The 14,207-nt window shown below is 47.7% G+C and overlaps 1 protein-coding gene across 1 annotated transcript; it reads right to left on the reverse strand.

The window, feature by feature from the left end:
• Window positions 1-2,471: 2,471 nt before the first annotated feature.
• On the reverse strand, window positions 2,472-10,395 carry LOC134427133 (perilipin-3-like; the record flags this gene model as incomplete). Its single annotated transcript, XM_063172717.1, has 9 exons — window positions 10,345-10,395; window positions 9,612-9,667; window positions 6,841-6,941; window positions 5,956-6,144; window positions 5,587-5,669; window positions 4,998-5,238; window positions 3,147-3,337; window positions 2,888-3,013; window positions 2,472-2,798 (listed from the first exon to the last, which is right to left on the reverse strand). Coding segments are annotated over exons 1-9 (1,365 nt in total), but the record flags the coding sequence as incomplete, so codon positions are not given.
• Window positions 10,396-14,207: the final 3,812 nt, after the last annotated feature.

Consider the following 14,207-nt stretch of genomic DNA (forward strand, 5'->3'; position numbering starts at 1 on the left):
GAATGTTCTCAGTAAATAGATTTAATGCCCAGGCAAGAGCACATCCCACTGATCCATGGGCAGGAGCAGCAGGATTTGCTGGGCTAAGCACTATGTTAGCATAACTCAGACGTGCTGCACTGACAGATCAATATCAAGTGTGGGAATGCCCAGCTAGTCCTTAAAATTCCCTTTTGTAATCAGGCAAATTTAAATTTCAGTCATTCCTAGGTGGTAAGGGACAACTTTGCTATTGAGAGAAATGACAGATTTGTCTTTAAAACAAGCTCTGGGTCTGCTGGTAGATAAAACCAGCACTGGGAGATAAATGGGAAGGATTCCACTGACTGATGAATGAAAAAGATATTTGCCTTTACATATAAACTTTAGGTTTGCTGATAAATGAAATTAAACATTGAAAGATGAAAGAAAAAATGGGGGAAAACCCCTAAATTCCATAAGAATTAAAAATTAAAAGGAGGGTTATACATGAGAAGGAAATCTTTGGTATGAGGAATTCCATGAAGTCTGAACCTCTCAAGTACCTCAGCCAATGGGGAAAGAGAGAAGGGAAATGTGGCTGAAAATTGGGATAAAAAGGAGGCTGAGTCCTCCAGAAATTAGAGAGATCCCAGACCCATGGCCTCTCCCTTCATTGGAATAAAGTAAAAGGACTCCTATGTCTCCTTTTTGGACATAAACCTCTGGTGTTTGTGGATTAAATTCCCTATCATTTTGAAGAAGACAGCACCCAGATTATTCCCCACCAAGCAGCAGGACTGGCTCCAATATCCTCAATTCCCACTCCCCAAGTCCACCAGGAGTTACAGGAGACAGAACTGCTGAGTTTTTTTTTCCAGAGAGAATTCCCTGTGCAGCTCACAGTGCAGGGATGACCCCTGCAATTCCTCTCCCACATCTCAGCATCACCTTGGCCTGGCAACTTAAACTGCCTGATTATTTTGCCTTCAGCACAAACTGGTTGCTACAGGAGGAAGACCCTTGTCTGGTATCTGCCGAGCTCAGGGAATCGGGATCCAAACCTGTCCTCCATGAGGGGGTTGTGCTGCATGAAGGAATAATTGCTGCCCAAACCCAGAGCCCACAGCAGCACAAAGCCTTTACACACAGGGCTGAGGATGAGGAGTGCTGCTGGAAAAGTGATCACTTCTATGTGAGAGAGGAGCAACCTCCACCTCTTCTGTCGCCTTTATTTTCTGAAAAATCCCTTCACCAGGATTTCTCCTGGGAAGATGAGAAGCCTCGGCTTCTCCATGTTTTGCTGCTCTGGAATATGGTCTGGAGATTGTTTATCCAGACTTGTGAATTGTTTTTGATTAATGACCAATCATGGTCCAGCTATGTCAGACTCTGAGAGATCAGTCACAAGTTATCATTAATTTTTGTTAAGCCTTCTGATGTATCCTTTCTCTTTTTAGCATAGTTTTAGTATAGTAAAATAGAATAAATATGCTATAATAAATATAATAATAAAAATATAACAAAAATAATTAATAAAAATATAAGAAAATATATCAGCCTTCTGAGAACTTGGAGTCAGATCCTCATCTCTCACCTTGTCCTGGAGACCCTCACAAAACACCACACTCCTCAAGCCTGCATTCACCACCCACAAAGAAAGCCCCATCTCCAGTCCCTGTCTCTGATCCTTCACATTAAAAAAATAACTCTGGAAGAAGCAGTACTCACAAGTGCAGATTCCACTTCTGGTCTCAAAGATAGAAGGATGAGAAGCCAGGAGCAGAGTTTTCCTCTCAAAGTCCCACAAGCATCTGGTCCATCAGCCCAACCCACAGCATCTCCTGGCCAGTCTGAAGGCATTGGGCTCTTCCAAAAGGAGCTGGACATGGCACTGGCAGAGTCTGAGCTCCCCAGAAACCCTGTGCTGGCAGCAGGTGTCTGTCACCCACTGCCTGGTGCCCCTCATCAGTGAGGCCACAGCCCCCCAAACCAACCTGCTCCAGGCAGCAGCAGGGAAATGCAGGAGGAGAACTTGGCCTTGGAGGAGCAATGCCAAGGGATGCCAGGGTTCTGACAGCTCTCCCAAGCACAGGGCAGTGCCAGCAGGGCACATATTTGCATCCAGGCTTGGGAGAGAGAAGGAATTACAACTTCTCAGGACAGCATCAGTGCTCACCAGCACTCACCCAGGACGGGATCAGTGCTGTGATCCTTCATGTACAGCTTGCTGCTCTTCCTCCATCAAGGAAGAGGTGGAAGAGCACAGCTCACACCCACTGACCAATCCTCCCAGTCTGTGTCCCAAAGAGACCAGAGAGGGTTTTTGTATGCAGCAGTTTTATTTTAAGCAGTTATCACCCAGTACAAGCAGCTTTTAGGAAGACAATTCTTTACACTTTCCACTTACTGAGGGTTTCATGCCAACAGCCATTATTGCTTTACATGGGGGTGCTGGAGGTTTCCAGGTGCCCAGCTCCTGCTGCCCCTGCCTCCTCCTCTGAGGAGGAGGATTGATCCTCCTCCTCCCTGGGGGAGAAGGGTCCCACCAGCCAGGACAGAGGAGTGTTGTTCTTCAGGCAATCCAGCAGCTCCTCCACGTACTCCTGGATCACAGCCAGCTCCCTCTGGCTCTGGCTCAGGACACTGTTGGACAAGTCCTGGAAGTAGCCTGCCCCTGAGAAAATAGCAGGCAGCTCCCTGATGGCATGCAGAGCCCGCTGCAGCTCGTCCGGCAGGCAGCAGGGCAGGCCCTGCATGGCAGCCACCAGGCTAGAGCAGGAGAGCTGCAGCTGCTGGCTGATCCTGCAGGCCATCAGCAGTGTCCCACGCTCCATCTCCTGGGGGGAAGGCAGGACACCATCAGGAATGGGTCACTCAGAAATCCAGGGGGTGCCCAGAGCCCTTGGCCTCCCACCCCAGGAGGTACCTCAGGCTCTGCAGAGCTATCATCTCCACTCTCTTTGAGATACTTCCTAGTCCAGTCCTGACACATCTGGTGGAGTTTCACCTGCTCTTCCTGAAGCTTTTGATTAAATTGTTTCACTGCCTCAACCTGTGGCACAGGAAGAGCAGAGAGCCAGGACAGACAGCTCAGCTAGGGAACTGCAAAACTCCCCAGCACAGCAATGAGCTGAGACAACACCAGGGCTTTGGAGTACTCCTCCCAGGGGCTGGGCTCTACCTACCACCTCGAGGATGCAGTAGAGCTGTGCCAGGGCCCCCTGCAAGTCCTGTAAGAGCTGCTGGATCCTGCCTGTGGAGTGCAGCTGTGCCAAGAGGTGCAGATCCTCAAAGACAGAGTTCAGGTGCACAAAGTACCGCCTGTGCTGCTCCAGGGGCAGAGCTGCCATGCCCTCCTCAGACACTGCCAGCTGGGCTGGGGACACAGACAGTGCCAGGGTCACAGGGGCACAGCAACAGGCTCAGCACACCCCAAACTGGCAGCTGGGGCTGCTCCTGGATCCCTGGCAGTGCCCAAGGCCAGGGTGGAAAGGGCTTGGAGCACCCTGGGACAGTGGACAGCGTCCCTGCCATGGTGAAATGTCACAGACATTTTCTGAAAAATAATTTTGCTAGGATTTTTTTTCTCCTGGGAAGCTCAGAGGCCTCAGGAACAAAATGTAAACATTGATTATCTGCTGCTGTGGAATGCAACAGGTGCATCTATGATTGGTCTCATGTGGTTGTTTGTAATTAATGGCCAATCACAGTCCAGCTGTGTGACAGTGTTCACAGGGGTCCAAGGATGAGGGAAGAGACAAGGATCTGACTCTACGTCTCAGAAGGCTTGATTTATTATTATATGATATATTATATTAAAACTATACTAAAAGAATTGAAGAAAGGATTTCATCAGAGGGCTAGCTAAGAAGAGAAAAGCAAGAACAATAACAAAGGCTTGTGTCTCAGAGTCTGAGCCAGCTGACTGTGATTGGCCATTAATTAGAAACAAGCACATGAGACCAATCACAGATGCACCTGTTGCATTCCACAGCAGCAGATAATCAATGTTTACATTTTGTTCCTGAGGCTTTTCAGCTTCTCAGGAGAAAAAATCCTAAGGAAAGGATTTTTCATAAAACATGTCTCTGACACAGCTGTCTCAGACTCTCTGGTCAGTCACAAGATTTTTTTATCATTTCATTCCTTTCTATTCCTTTCAAGCCTTCTGATGAAATCCCTTCTTCTATTCTTCTGTATAGTTTTAGTATATCATTTTCTTTTAATATAATATGTATCATAAAATAATAAATCAGCCTTCTAAACATGGAGTCAAGATTCTCATCTCTTCCCTCATCCTGGGACCCCTGTGAACACCACCACATTCGGTGACCCCGAGTGAAAAACATTGCCACAGTGAGAAGCCCAAATTGAGCTTTGAGGTGCCTTCCAACCCAAACCATTCTGGTGATAGTATAGGGATAAAGTGTTTCTAAAAGCATGGGATATTCAGGGGAGTTAGAAAGAAAGGTTGGGCCTTGTAGGCCCTGGAAAATGTTAAGGTAGGCTTAGGGAAAATGCTCGGCTTTACTGGATCATGCAGAACTGCACCTGTATAATCATTTAATGACTATGATAAACAATATGATTGTTATATGATAAATTATATGATTGTTAAATGCAATGATTGTTTGGTAATTGGATATAATTATTGTTTAATCGTAACAAGAATCATGAGAAATTATGTTTGGGGGTTTGATGGAAATTACAAAAATCCATGCTTGGATGAAATCAATGTATACAATTGAACAATATAAGTTTAATAATTAGTATGTAGTTATATAATGATAAGGGTATAAAAATATGTTCACCTCAAACCCATCTGGGAGTCAGATTTGGGTCTGTACCCCTGACACTCAGAGCTCTTCAGTAAAAGCATCTGCATAGAATCACTGTGATTATGTGTTCCTGAACATTAACACCAGGATTCTCCTCTTCCCATTATCCCCATAGCACAGCAGTGGGGTGAGGAGTGGGGCTGACCACCCCCATTCCAACATCTCCCCCTTCCATAGCCCCATCCACCCTTTCCTTACCTAGCTCCTCATTTCCAATGGGGAGAGAGTCACCTTCTGCTGTCCCCAGCACAGCCTCTGCTCCAAGGACACCCCTCTGTGGCACTGCAGGCTCCAGACTGGTCACTGCAGGTGTGGCTGTCCCCTCGCTGCCCTGCAGGGTGTCCCTGGTGACATCCAGCACCTCCAGCTCTCTGCTGCTCACAGCCTCCTTCACCTCAGCCACGATGGATGACAGCACCTCCTTTGTGTCAGACAGAATCTGGGGAACAGGAGGAATGGCAGGTGATGGAGTGGGCTGTGTGTCACACTGAAATTCTGAACTGCACCAAGAGGACACATAGCACGGTGTCAGTTCAGTGTTTACTCAGGTTTGTGACCCTACAGCTTCTTTCCACTTACTGAGGGTTTCATGCCATTATTGTTTTATCCTTTACATGGAGGTGCTGGAGGATTCCAGGTGCCCAGCTCCTGTTGCCCCTGCCTCCTCCTCCTCCTGGGAGGATTGATCCTGATTCTCCTCCTCCCGGGGGAGGAGAGTCCTAGCTTAGAAATCCCACAAAACCAAGCCCCTCTGCCTGCCAGGGACAGCACAGCCTTTAACTCTTACCTGTTCCACTGGCTTTGGAGGGAGTGGGAGCTTCTCCCCCAGTTTATCCAAACCCTCGGCAGCATTTTCACTCACTGCAGCCACTGAAGAGAGAACCAAAAAAGTGTCAAAACATGGTTTTCTGCAGTTTCACCTCAAGTTCCACTTTGCAAAAATCAGTTTTAGGAAAATCAGCATCACAGTCAATCCCTGACTCTCCCTCACACTGCTGGGATTAGGGCCCACCTTTAGCCTGATTTACAAGCCATGGGCTGTCCTTGCACTAGGGCAACGGAGAGGAGCATTTCCCCACCCCAGGACTCCTCCCAGGTGTGGAAGGAGCCCAGAAAGCCCCTCCAAGGCAGGGCCTGCCCTTCCCTGGGGATTTACCATGGGGCTCCAGGGTGGCCAGCACGGGCTGCACACAGCTGGCCGTGGCCTGGGTCACACTCTGCACTCCCTTCTCTGCAGCGTCACACACAGAGCTCAGGCAGGGCTGGCTCTCCCTGCTGGAGGCACAAGCTGCAGAAACCACCTCACAGGCAGAGCCCACCAGGCTCACATTGGCCACCTCCTCCACTGCAGCCTGGAAGAGCAAAGAAAAGTGCAGCCATGAAGCTCCAAAAGTGGCCCTGAGCAGTTCTGTCCTGGAATTCCCTCTTGGGGAGGAATTGTCACCAAATCACCTGGCCTGCCTGAGGGAGACACTCTTGCCTTACTCACACACTTAATTAAATCCATAACTCAGTTGTGACATGAGCTGGGGAGCTTTGGCATGAATGATTGTCCACCCCAGGAAAGTATTCTTCTAGCACAAAGAACAACCAATTTTGGGGGCAACCTCAGTCCTTCTGCCACGTACCCCTCTCCAGTTCACCTGGAATGGTTATCTGACAAGCCAATATCCCAAGAAAAGCTCCACCAGGCAGGACTGAGTTGGTTTTAAGCTGGCAGATTTGGTCACAGGAGCAGAGCAAGAGCAGCAGGTCTCAGGGAGGCTGAAACATCGCAGCCTTTCCATGGGAGCCCTGCTTGCCAGGAGCCAGGATCTTGGGTTAGAGAAACATCTTTTCTAGCCAAGAACCAGCTAACTTTACTGAGCCTAAGAGTTTACAGGGACTTCAGGCCCACATCTTTGTCTGTGGTTTCTCCCAGAAGCTGCAGGGCAGCCTGAGCAAACTCCCATTTTTGGGGGCTCAGCTGCCCTCAGCCACAGCAGGGCCACCTCCTCACCCTGCACCCCAGAGCTGCCTCTCCACATCCCACAGGGAGCACCAACCTCCTGCTCCTCCTCCTCCTCCAGGGAGCTCTGGGCAGCCTCTTCCTCGTGGGGCACAGCAGAGGCCATGGCAGCTGCAATGCAAGGAACACCAAGGCTTTAGGGACAGATCCCCCTGCAAGGGGACACGTCCCTCTAGGGTGATAAAAGAGAGAAATTCCTTTCAGCAATTCAGGGGAAACCCCAAAACAGCCTCATAGGAGGGGGTCTGTGCCACTTGCAAATCCACCTGGTTTCAAGTTTAAGTTCCAGGTGGTTTGTGATAATTAAAGGAACAAGGAGAGTATTCTTTCACAGAATCACTGGGTTGGAAGAGACCTTCAAGACCATCCAGTCCAACCCAGCCCTAACACCTCAACTGAACCCTGGCACCCAGTACCACATCCAGGCTTTGTTAAACACACCCAGGGATGGGGACTCCACCACCTCCCTTTCCTCACCCTAGAGACCAAACATTATTAATATATTTATATTAGAGAAAGGTACAAGGTGCTTCCTTCCTCTAATGCCTCAGGATTTTAGATTTTCTATCTTTTATATTTTTGTAACCCTGCAGATCTTTAGTGTAGAACTCCAAACCCCACACTCAGTGTGAGCTGCTGCTTTCCCAGCTTGGGCAGACACAACAATTCCTCTGCAGCCCTGGCAATCAAGGACACCTCACTGCCTCAGGGCCCAGAGAGGGAAACTAAAGTGAGTTGAGGGCAGCAAACTCAGGGGAAATTACTTCATTTCCTGAAGCTGTAATTACAAGATGAACCCCCAATATACAAATGGACCAAATTTATAAAAGTGTGAAAACCCAAGACCTGTGATCCATTTTTGGGTGGACTTGGGGGGCTTTGTTTGCCCTGGATGTACCTGAAGACCCCTCAATAAATATAACTCTTTTTTTACCCTCTTAATTTTGCCCAGCCTCTGCTTTTAGGCACCCTCAGAAAGGGCATGACCTCCCCACCAAAGCTTCAAGAAACTCTTGACTAAAAGTAACAACAGAAGCAGAACTGAGGGAAAACAGAGTTTAAGGGTCTGCCCTGCTGCTTCCACACCCCAACACCTGAACATTCCCCCTGGAAGGTCCAGAACAGCCCCTGTGTTACCTGCTGGAGATGAGCAAAGCAGCAGCAAGGAAGAAACAAACACCAGCCACACTCGAGCAGCTCTCCTGCCTCTTTATGGTGCCTGGGATGGGGCAAGGCGGGACCTCAGGGACTGACTGCTCTGGGAAGCAGCAGGAAGGAGCCAGGCCCTGGCCAATCAGAGAAGGACAGGGCTGATGGGGCTCGTTAATTGCTGTTAATTACACTGGAGTTAGGTAGGTACATCTTGCCCCGTGTGAAGCAGCTTCACTCGGAGGCCTCCATCTCATCAGCAATGACTTTGGGAATGTGTCTACTAAGTTTTGTGCTTTGTAATGTTGCACACTTTTATTTAAACTTTACACTGGTAATCTCAGTGTTATTAATTGATTTTGGACTGTTTCTTTACAGCTTTAGGTTAAATACAGTATTTTCTTGTGGGTTTGTGCTTTTCAGCACAGAAAGTTTAAAATTCTCAGCATCTAGGGTTCCAACAGGAATGTGTGAAAGCAATTTCCTATTCCTGCATGAATGATATTTAATGATTAATCATGTCCCTAGATGAGGGATGAGCAATAAGATTTCAGTTTATTTAAGGGTAAGTTCCCCTTAAATATTTATTTATTCAAGGGGTAGGTTCCCCTTAATCCCTAAGTTTGTCTGAGGTGCCACAAGCCTTTGCCAACCATGTTTAGTGCTCTCTGACCAGTTGTCTACAGTTCTCCTTTTGGATTCTGAATCTCCCTGGATTCTGAACACTGCAAGTAATTGCAATTTATTTATTTATTTTAAATTTGACTTAATTTCATATTGATTTTATTTAAATTTTTATTTATTGAATTTATTTGTTTATTTATTAAAATGTTTTTACTGATGACAGCCACTAAGTACCAAAGATCATAATTTTTACACTAAATATATGGCATTGTCTGTGCTTTCTCAGGCACATCTAATGGTAAATTCAGTGCAAGAAAATGGAAAAAAAACACTTTGGGATGCACAGAGATCACAGTCTTGTGCAGTTCTCTGTGTGATGAGCCTGGCTGATTGTGAGGCTCCAAACAAACCTGTGTAAATGGCCCTGGAGCTGTTGCTGGAGGCTCACCCAGGAAATCTGGGGGCTCTGACACACTGCCTGGTACCAGAGCTCAATATCCCCACAACAGAGGTCAGGAGAGCAATCAGTGAAATGTCTCTGAGTGTTCCCTGGGCTCTGTGCTGCAACAGAGGGAAAAAAACCCCTTCTGTTACTAAAAGACACAAAACAACAAGATGTGAGCACACTGCTGTTCTCAAGGTAAAAAAGGGAAGTCTATTTTCTGACTCTAACATTTATAAATTTCCAAAAGTGACAGTGGATCGGAGGGTAAAAGTGCCACCTCTCCAATGACACTGAAAAAAACAACAGTCAATCAAATTTATCCTCCTCCATAAAGAAATGCAAACCAATAAGTTATTTACAAAAATTGTGTAAAAAAGTTTGGTACAAAAATGTTAACATCAAAAAGCTTAGAAAATCTTAAAAAAACAAAACAACACCCTCCAGACCAGCCCTGGAGCAGTGCTGAAGTCCTGCAGGAGGATCCCTCAGCCCAGAAGGCCTGGAGGGAGGAACAGGGGTTGTGCTTTGCCTGGAGATTTGTCCCTCTGCTCTGGGCTGTGACAGCAGCAGCCCTGGAGTGCGTCACCCTCCCAGTGCTCCTGTTAGGCTGTGGATGACCATGCTCGTGGTGCTTGTCACCTCCTGCAGGGACAAAAAGGTCCTTGGTGGCCTGAGATGTCCGGGCTCCCTCTGCCTGCGGCAGCAACAGCCTTGAGTTTTACCAGTGGAGATTTAGGTTGGAAGTTGGGAGGAATTTCCTCACCCAAAGGGTGGTCAGGCATTAGAACAGCTGCCCAGGGCACTGGTGGCATCACCATCCCTGGAAGTGCTCCAACAGCCTGTGGGTGAGTGTTGGATTCAGCCTTTTCCTGACCCAGAGATGGGGCAACTGAGAGGTGTTTTAAAAACTTTTATTCCATTTTCAGTTTCATGTGAAGGGTGAGACAATACAGATGGTATAACTCACACCATCACAACCAGAAGTCAACTATTTATTAATTACAATATAAGCATTTCTTGGCGTAACAGCTTTAGCCACACTTTAGTGAAGATGCCTTAAAGCCAATCATCTAAAATCATCCTTCATGGGTCCCACTACAATGCATCTTTCATAGTTTTATTTCTTATTTCTCCAAAGTATCCAGTTTTATTTGCAAGGGGCTTTGGGACATCATGGTTTGCTGGAGGGATGGTTGGACTCTATGATCTGAAGTGCTTTTTCCAACCTTAATAATTCCATGATCCCATGATTCTGATTCCATCTTCTGAGGATGTTTATGTGGGAAGTTGGATTTTGAACCTGTTGAAATGGGAGCTACCATATTCCAGATGATGAGCTTCATCTGGTTCATCAGCACAGCAGAAGCCATGGCCCCGAGGCTGCCAGAGCTCCAGGAGGGTTTGGACATTGTTTGGACAGCTCTGCCACGGATGCTCAGGGTGGAGTTGTTGGATCTCTGTGCAGGAGCTGAACTCCATGATCTTTGTGGGTCCCTTCTAGCTGAGGATATTTCATAATCCTACAAAAGAAAAAGGGCATGGGAAGAGGCCAAACAGGCACTGGCTGCACCTTTTCCCCATAATTCACCCAATTTCAGCCAAGTTACAGCTTGGTTCTCACCTGGGGCTCTCTGCAGCTACAGCCTCGTCAGGGGATGCTTTGTGTGGCTGTGGTGGGGTGTCTCCACTGCTGGGACCACCCAAGGCAGGCACAGGGACAGAGAGGTGCTGTGGGGCTGGGAAGGGTCGCTCTAGGACACAAAATAAAACTACACAGACACTGGACTTTCTAAGGTTAAAATGAGAGCATTTAATTTCTGACTCTAACATTTATAGATTTCTAAAAGTAACAGTGAATTGGAGGATGACAATGCCACTTCTCCAATGACACTGGACAAAACAACAGTTCATCAGATTTCACTTCTTTCTTAAAAGAATACAAAACAATTTATTTTTTTTTTTGCATAAAAAATGTAAGGAAGTTCATTACAAAAATGTAAACATCAGAAGGCTTAAAAAAACTTAAAAAACAAAACAACAGGGAAGGGCAAAAGCTGTGTGTGAATCCTGCACAGAACTGATGGGAGGTGACTCCACAGGTCCTGGCAGCTGCTGGTGCTGCGGACATTGGTGAGTCCTGCTGTCACAGGCATCTTTTATGAAAAATCCTTTCCTTAGGATTTTTCCTCCTGAGAAGCTGAGAGGCCTCAGGAACAAAATGTAAACATTGATTATCTGCTGCTGTGGAATGCAACAGGTGCATCTGGGATTGGTCTCATGTGGTTGTTTCTAATTAATGGCCAATCACAGTGAGCTGGCTCGGACTCTGTCAGAGACACAAGCCTTTGTTATCATTCTTTCTTTTTCTATTCTTAGCCAGCCTTCTGATGAAACCCTTTCTTCTATTCTTTTACTATAGTTTTAATTTAATATATATCATAAAATAATAAATCAGCCTTCTGAAACATGGAGTCAGATCTTCATCTCTTCCCTCATCCTGGGACCCCTGTGAACACGGTCACACCCACAGCTGGGTCAGTCCCAGAGGTGCCAGCTCAGTCTGTGCTGAGGGTGAATCCCTCACCCTCCCTGTGCTGATGGCTGCACTGGTGTCTGAATGCCACAGAGCTCCTGTGGAAGAGCAGCAGCACAGCCTGTGGATGCTGTATCCGTGACAACAGCTCCTTCCAGCCCCCCTCAGCCAGCTGACAGCAATGAGCAGTGGCCATCCAGGGCTGGTGGTGGGAATGGGGCTGGAGCACTGGGCTGGACTTGAGGAATTTGGGACTGAGTCCCCAGCCCTGCCAGCTGCCTGTGGGGTGGCTTTGTCTGAGACTGTTGGGGTTTGTGTCTCAGCTTTTAAATGGTGTCCGTGATTTTGACCTTTTTCCACAACAGGCTTTGGGATCAGCTGGTGCAAAGTGGCAGGTGAGGGCTGTGGTTACTGAGCACGTCCTTCTCAACTCACAGCACCCTCAGCCAGGGAAATAAGAGTTTCCCAGAGCAGATCTGTCACAGACATCTTTTATGAAAAATCTTTTCCTTAGGATTTTTCCTCCTGAGAAGCTGTGAGGCCTCAGAAACAAAACGTAAACAATGATTATCTGCTGCTGTGGAATGCAACAGGTGCATCTGTGATTGGTCTCATGTGGTTTTTTTTTAATAATAGCCAATCACAGTCAGCTGGCTTGGACTCTGTCAGAAACAGAAGCCTTTGTTATTCATTCCTTCTTTTTCTATTCTTAGCTAGCCTTCTGATGAAATCCTTTCTTCTATTCTTTTAGTGTAGTTTTAATAAAATATACATCATAAAATAATAAATCAGCCTTCTGAAACATGGAGTCAGATCCTCGTCTCTTCCCTCATCGTCAGACCCCTGTGAACAGCATTACACAGATGTGGCCAGCAGAAGTTGCCAAATCCTTGGATTTGCTCCCTCTGGGAGGAGAAGGCACAGCCAGACTCTGATGTGGCAGAGTTCTTGTGCAGGAGCTGCACTCGATGTGAGAGCAGGGCTGCCAGGTCAGGCTGGGCTCTGCTCTCCAGCCTGTCCAGAAACCTGGAGGAAACACATCCAAGGGCATGGAAGCTTCTGGAGTGGCTCCAGAGCAGGCACTGAGGTGATCAGAGGGATGGAGCAGCTCTGATGGAAAGGCTGAGAGAGTTGGGGTTGTTCAGCAAGGAAAAGGGAAGGTTCTGGGGAGATCTAATTCCGGCCTTGCAGTGCCTGAAGGAGCCAACAGGAAAAATGGAGAGAAACTCTTGACAAGGGCCTGGAGTGACAGGACAAGGGGGAATGGCTTGATACTGAGAGGGAGTGGGTTTGGGTTTGATATTGGGAATAAATTCTCCCATGTGAGGGTGGGCAGCCCTGGCACAGGTGCCCAGAGCAGCTGTGGCTGCCCCTGGATCCCTGGCAGTGCCCAAGGCCAGGCTGGACAGGACTGGGAGCAGCCTGGGATGGTGGAAGGTGTCCCTGCCATGGCAGGGGTGGGATGGGATGTGCTTTAAGGTCCCTCCAGCCCATTCTGTGATGAAATAGGTCCTGTCCCTCAGAAGGGGCCTTCCACAGCACCCCTTGTATCTGGACCACCAGAACTTCCAAACCCGGCTGGACCTCTGGACAGGTTCTGGCTGCAGCAGGTGAAGTGAGTCACCCACAGGAGACCACCCACACCCCTCCAAGAGCATCCATAGGGACTGATACCAGGCTCAGTGACTGGATTTGGAGGGTTGGCATGGTGCGTGTGCACAGAGGGAGTCACAAAGCAGAAGAGGAGCTCTGGATGCCCCCCTGCCCCACAACACACTTGCTTAGAGTGTCCTGGCCTCTTTCAGTCATCCCCATATCATGCCATCAGCAGGTGGCATGTATTTGAAGAGGGTGACCAGCAAACTGTCGTAAACACCCCTCAGAAATATTATTTGAAGTCCTTTCCATAAAAAGAAACTGGAGTTTGATATATGTGCAGAGCACAAAGAATGGGCTCCAGCAGCACATTTTGAAAATCACTGCTTTAGGCAATCTCCTTAGCAGCTTGTTAGATGTTTTATAAGTGTCCTTCCCAGCTCCAAAAGAAATAATACCACTAATGATTGTGTCAGATACAAAATAATTTCACAGCCTTTTTTGTCTGCCAGCTTTCCAATTGCAATAAATCACATGCCCTTCTGTGCAGCTGAAGAAATCCAAATCCCAAGGAGCAGGCAGCTTGGCTGGGAAAGAAAATAAAAATAGGAAGGACACCGGGGCCATTTTTTTCCTGTATTAATTCCAGCAACACTTTGCCTTAGCAAGCCAGGCCTTGCTGAGCTGAGATTCCTGCTCAGCCTGGGATGAGCCCTCCTGGGATGCCTTGGGAAGGGCTGGGATTAAACATGGAGAGGGATAACGAGGGAATCTGCACAGCCCTGCATGTGTCACCAGCCTGCAGAGTAGATTGGTGTCCCTGAGAACATCCCAGCCCCAGGGAGGTGTGGAGCTGTGCTGGGCCAGATCTCCTGTCACATCCCAGGGAAGGAATCTACAGGAGCTGGGCAGGGCTCTGAGCAGGGAAATGTGGGGACCTGAAAGCTCCCTGCAAATCCCCCAGTGACCAGGAGATTGTTGTCTTGGTTTGAACAGACAGGTGTATGCTAAAGAACGCAGGAGCCTCCCTTGAAATGGAAAATGTAAACCCCC

Source organism: Melospiza melodia, chromosome 19 (genome assembly GCF_035770615.1).
Source record: "Melospiza melodia melodia isolate bMelMel2 chromosome 19, bMelMel2.pri, whole genome shotgun sequence".
In the NCBI taxonomy this organism is placed as follows: Eukaryota; Metazoa; Chordata; class Aves; order Passeriformes; family Passerellidae; genus Melospiza; species Melospiza melodia.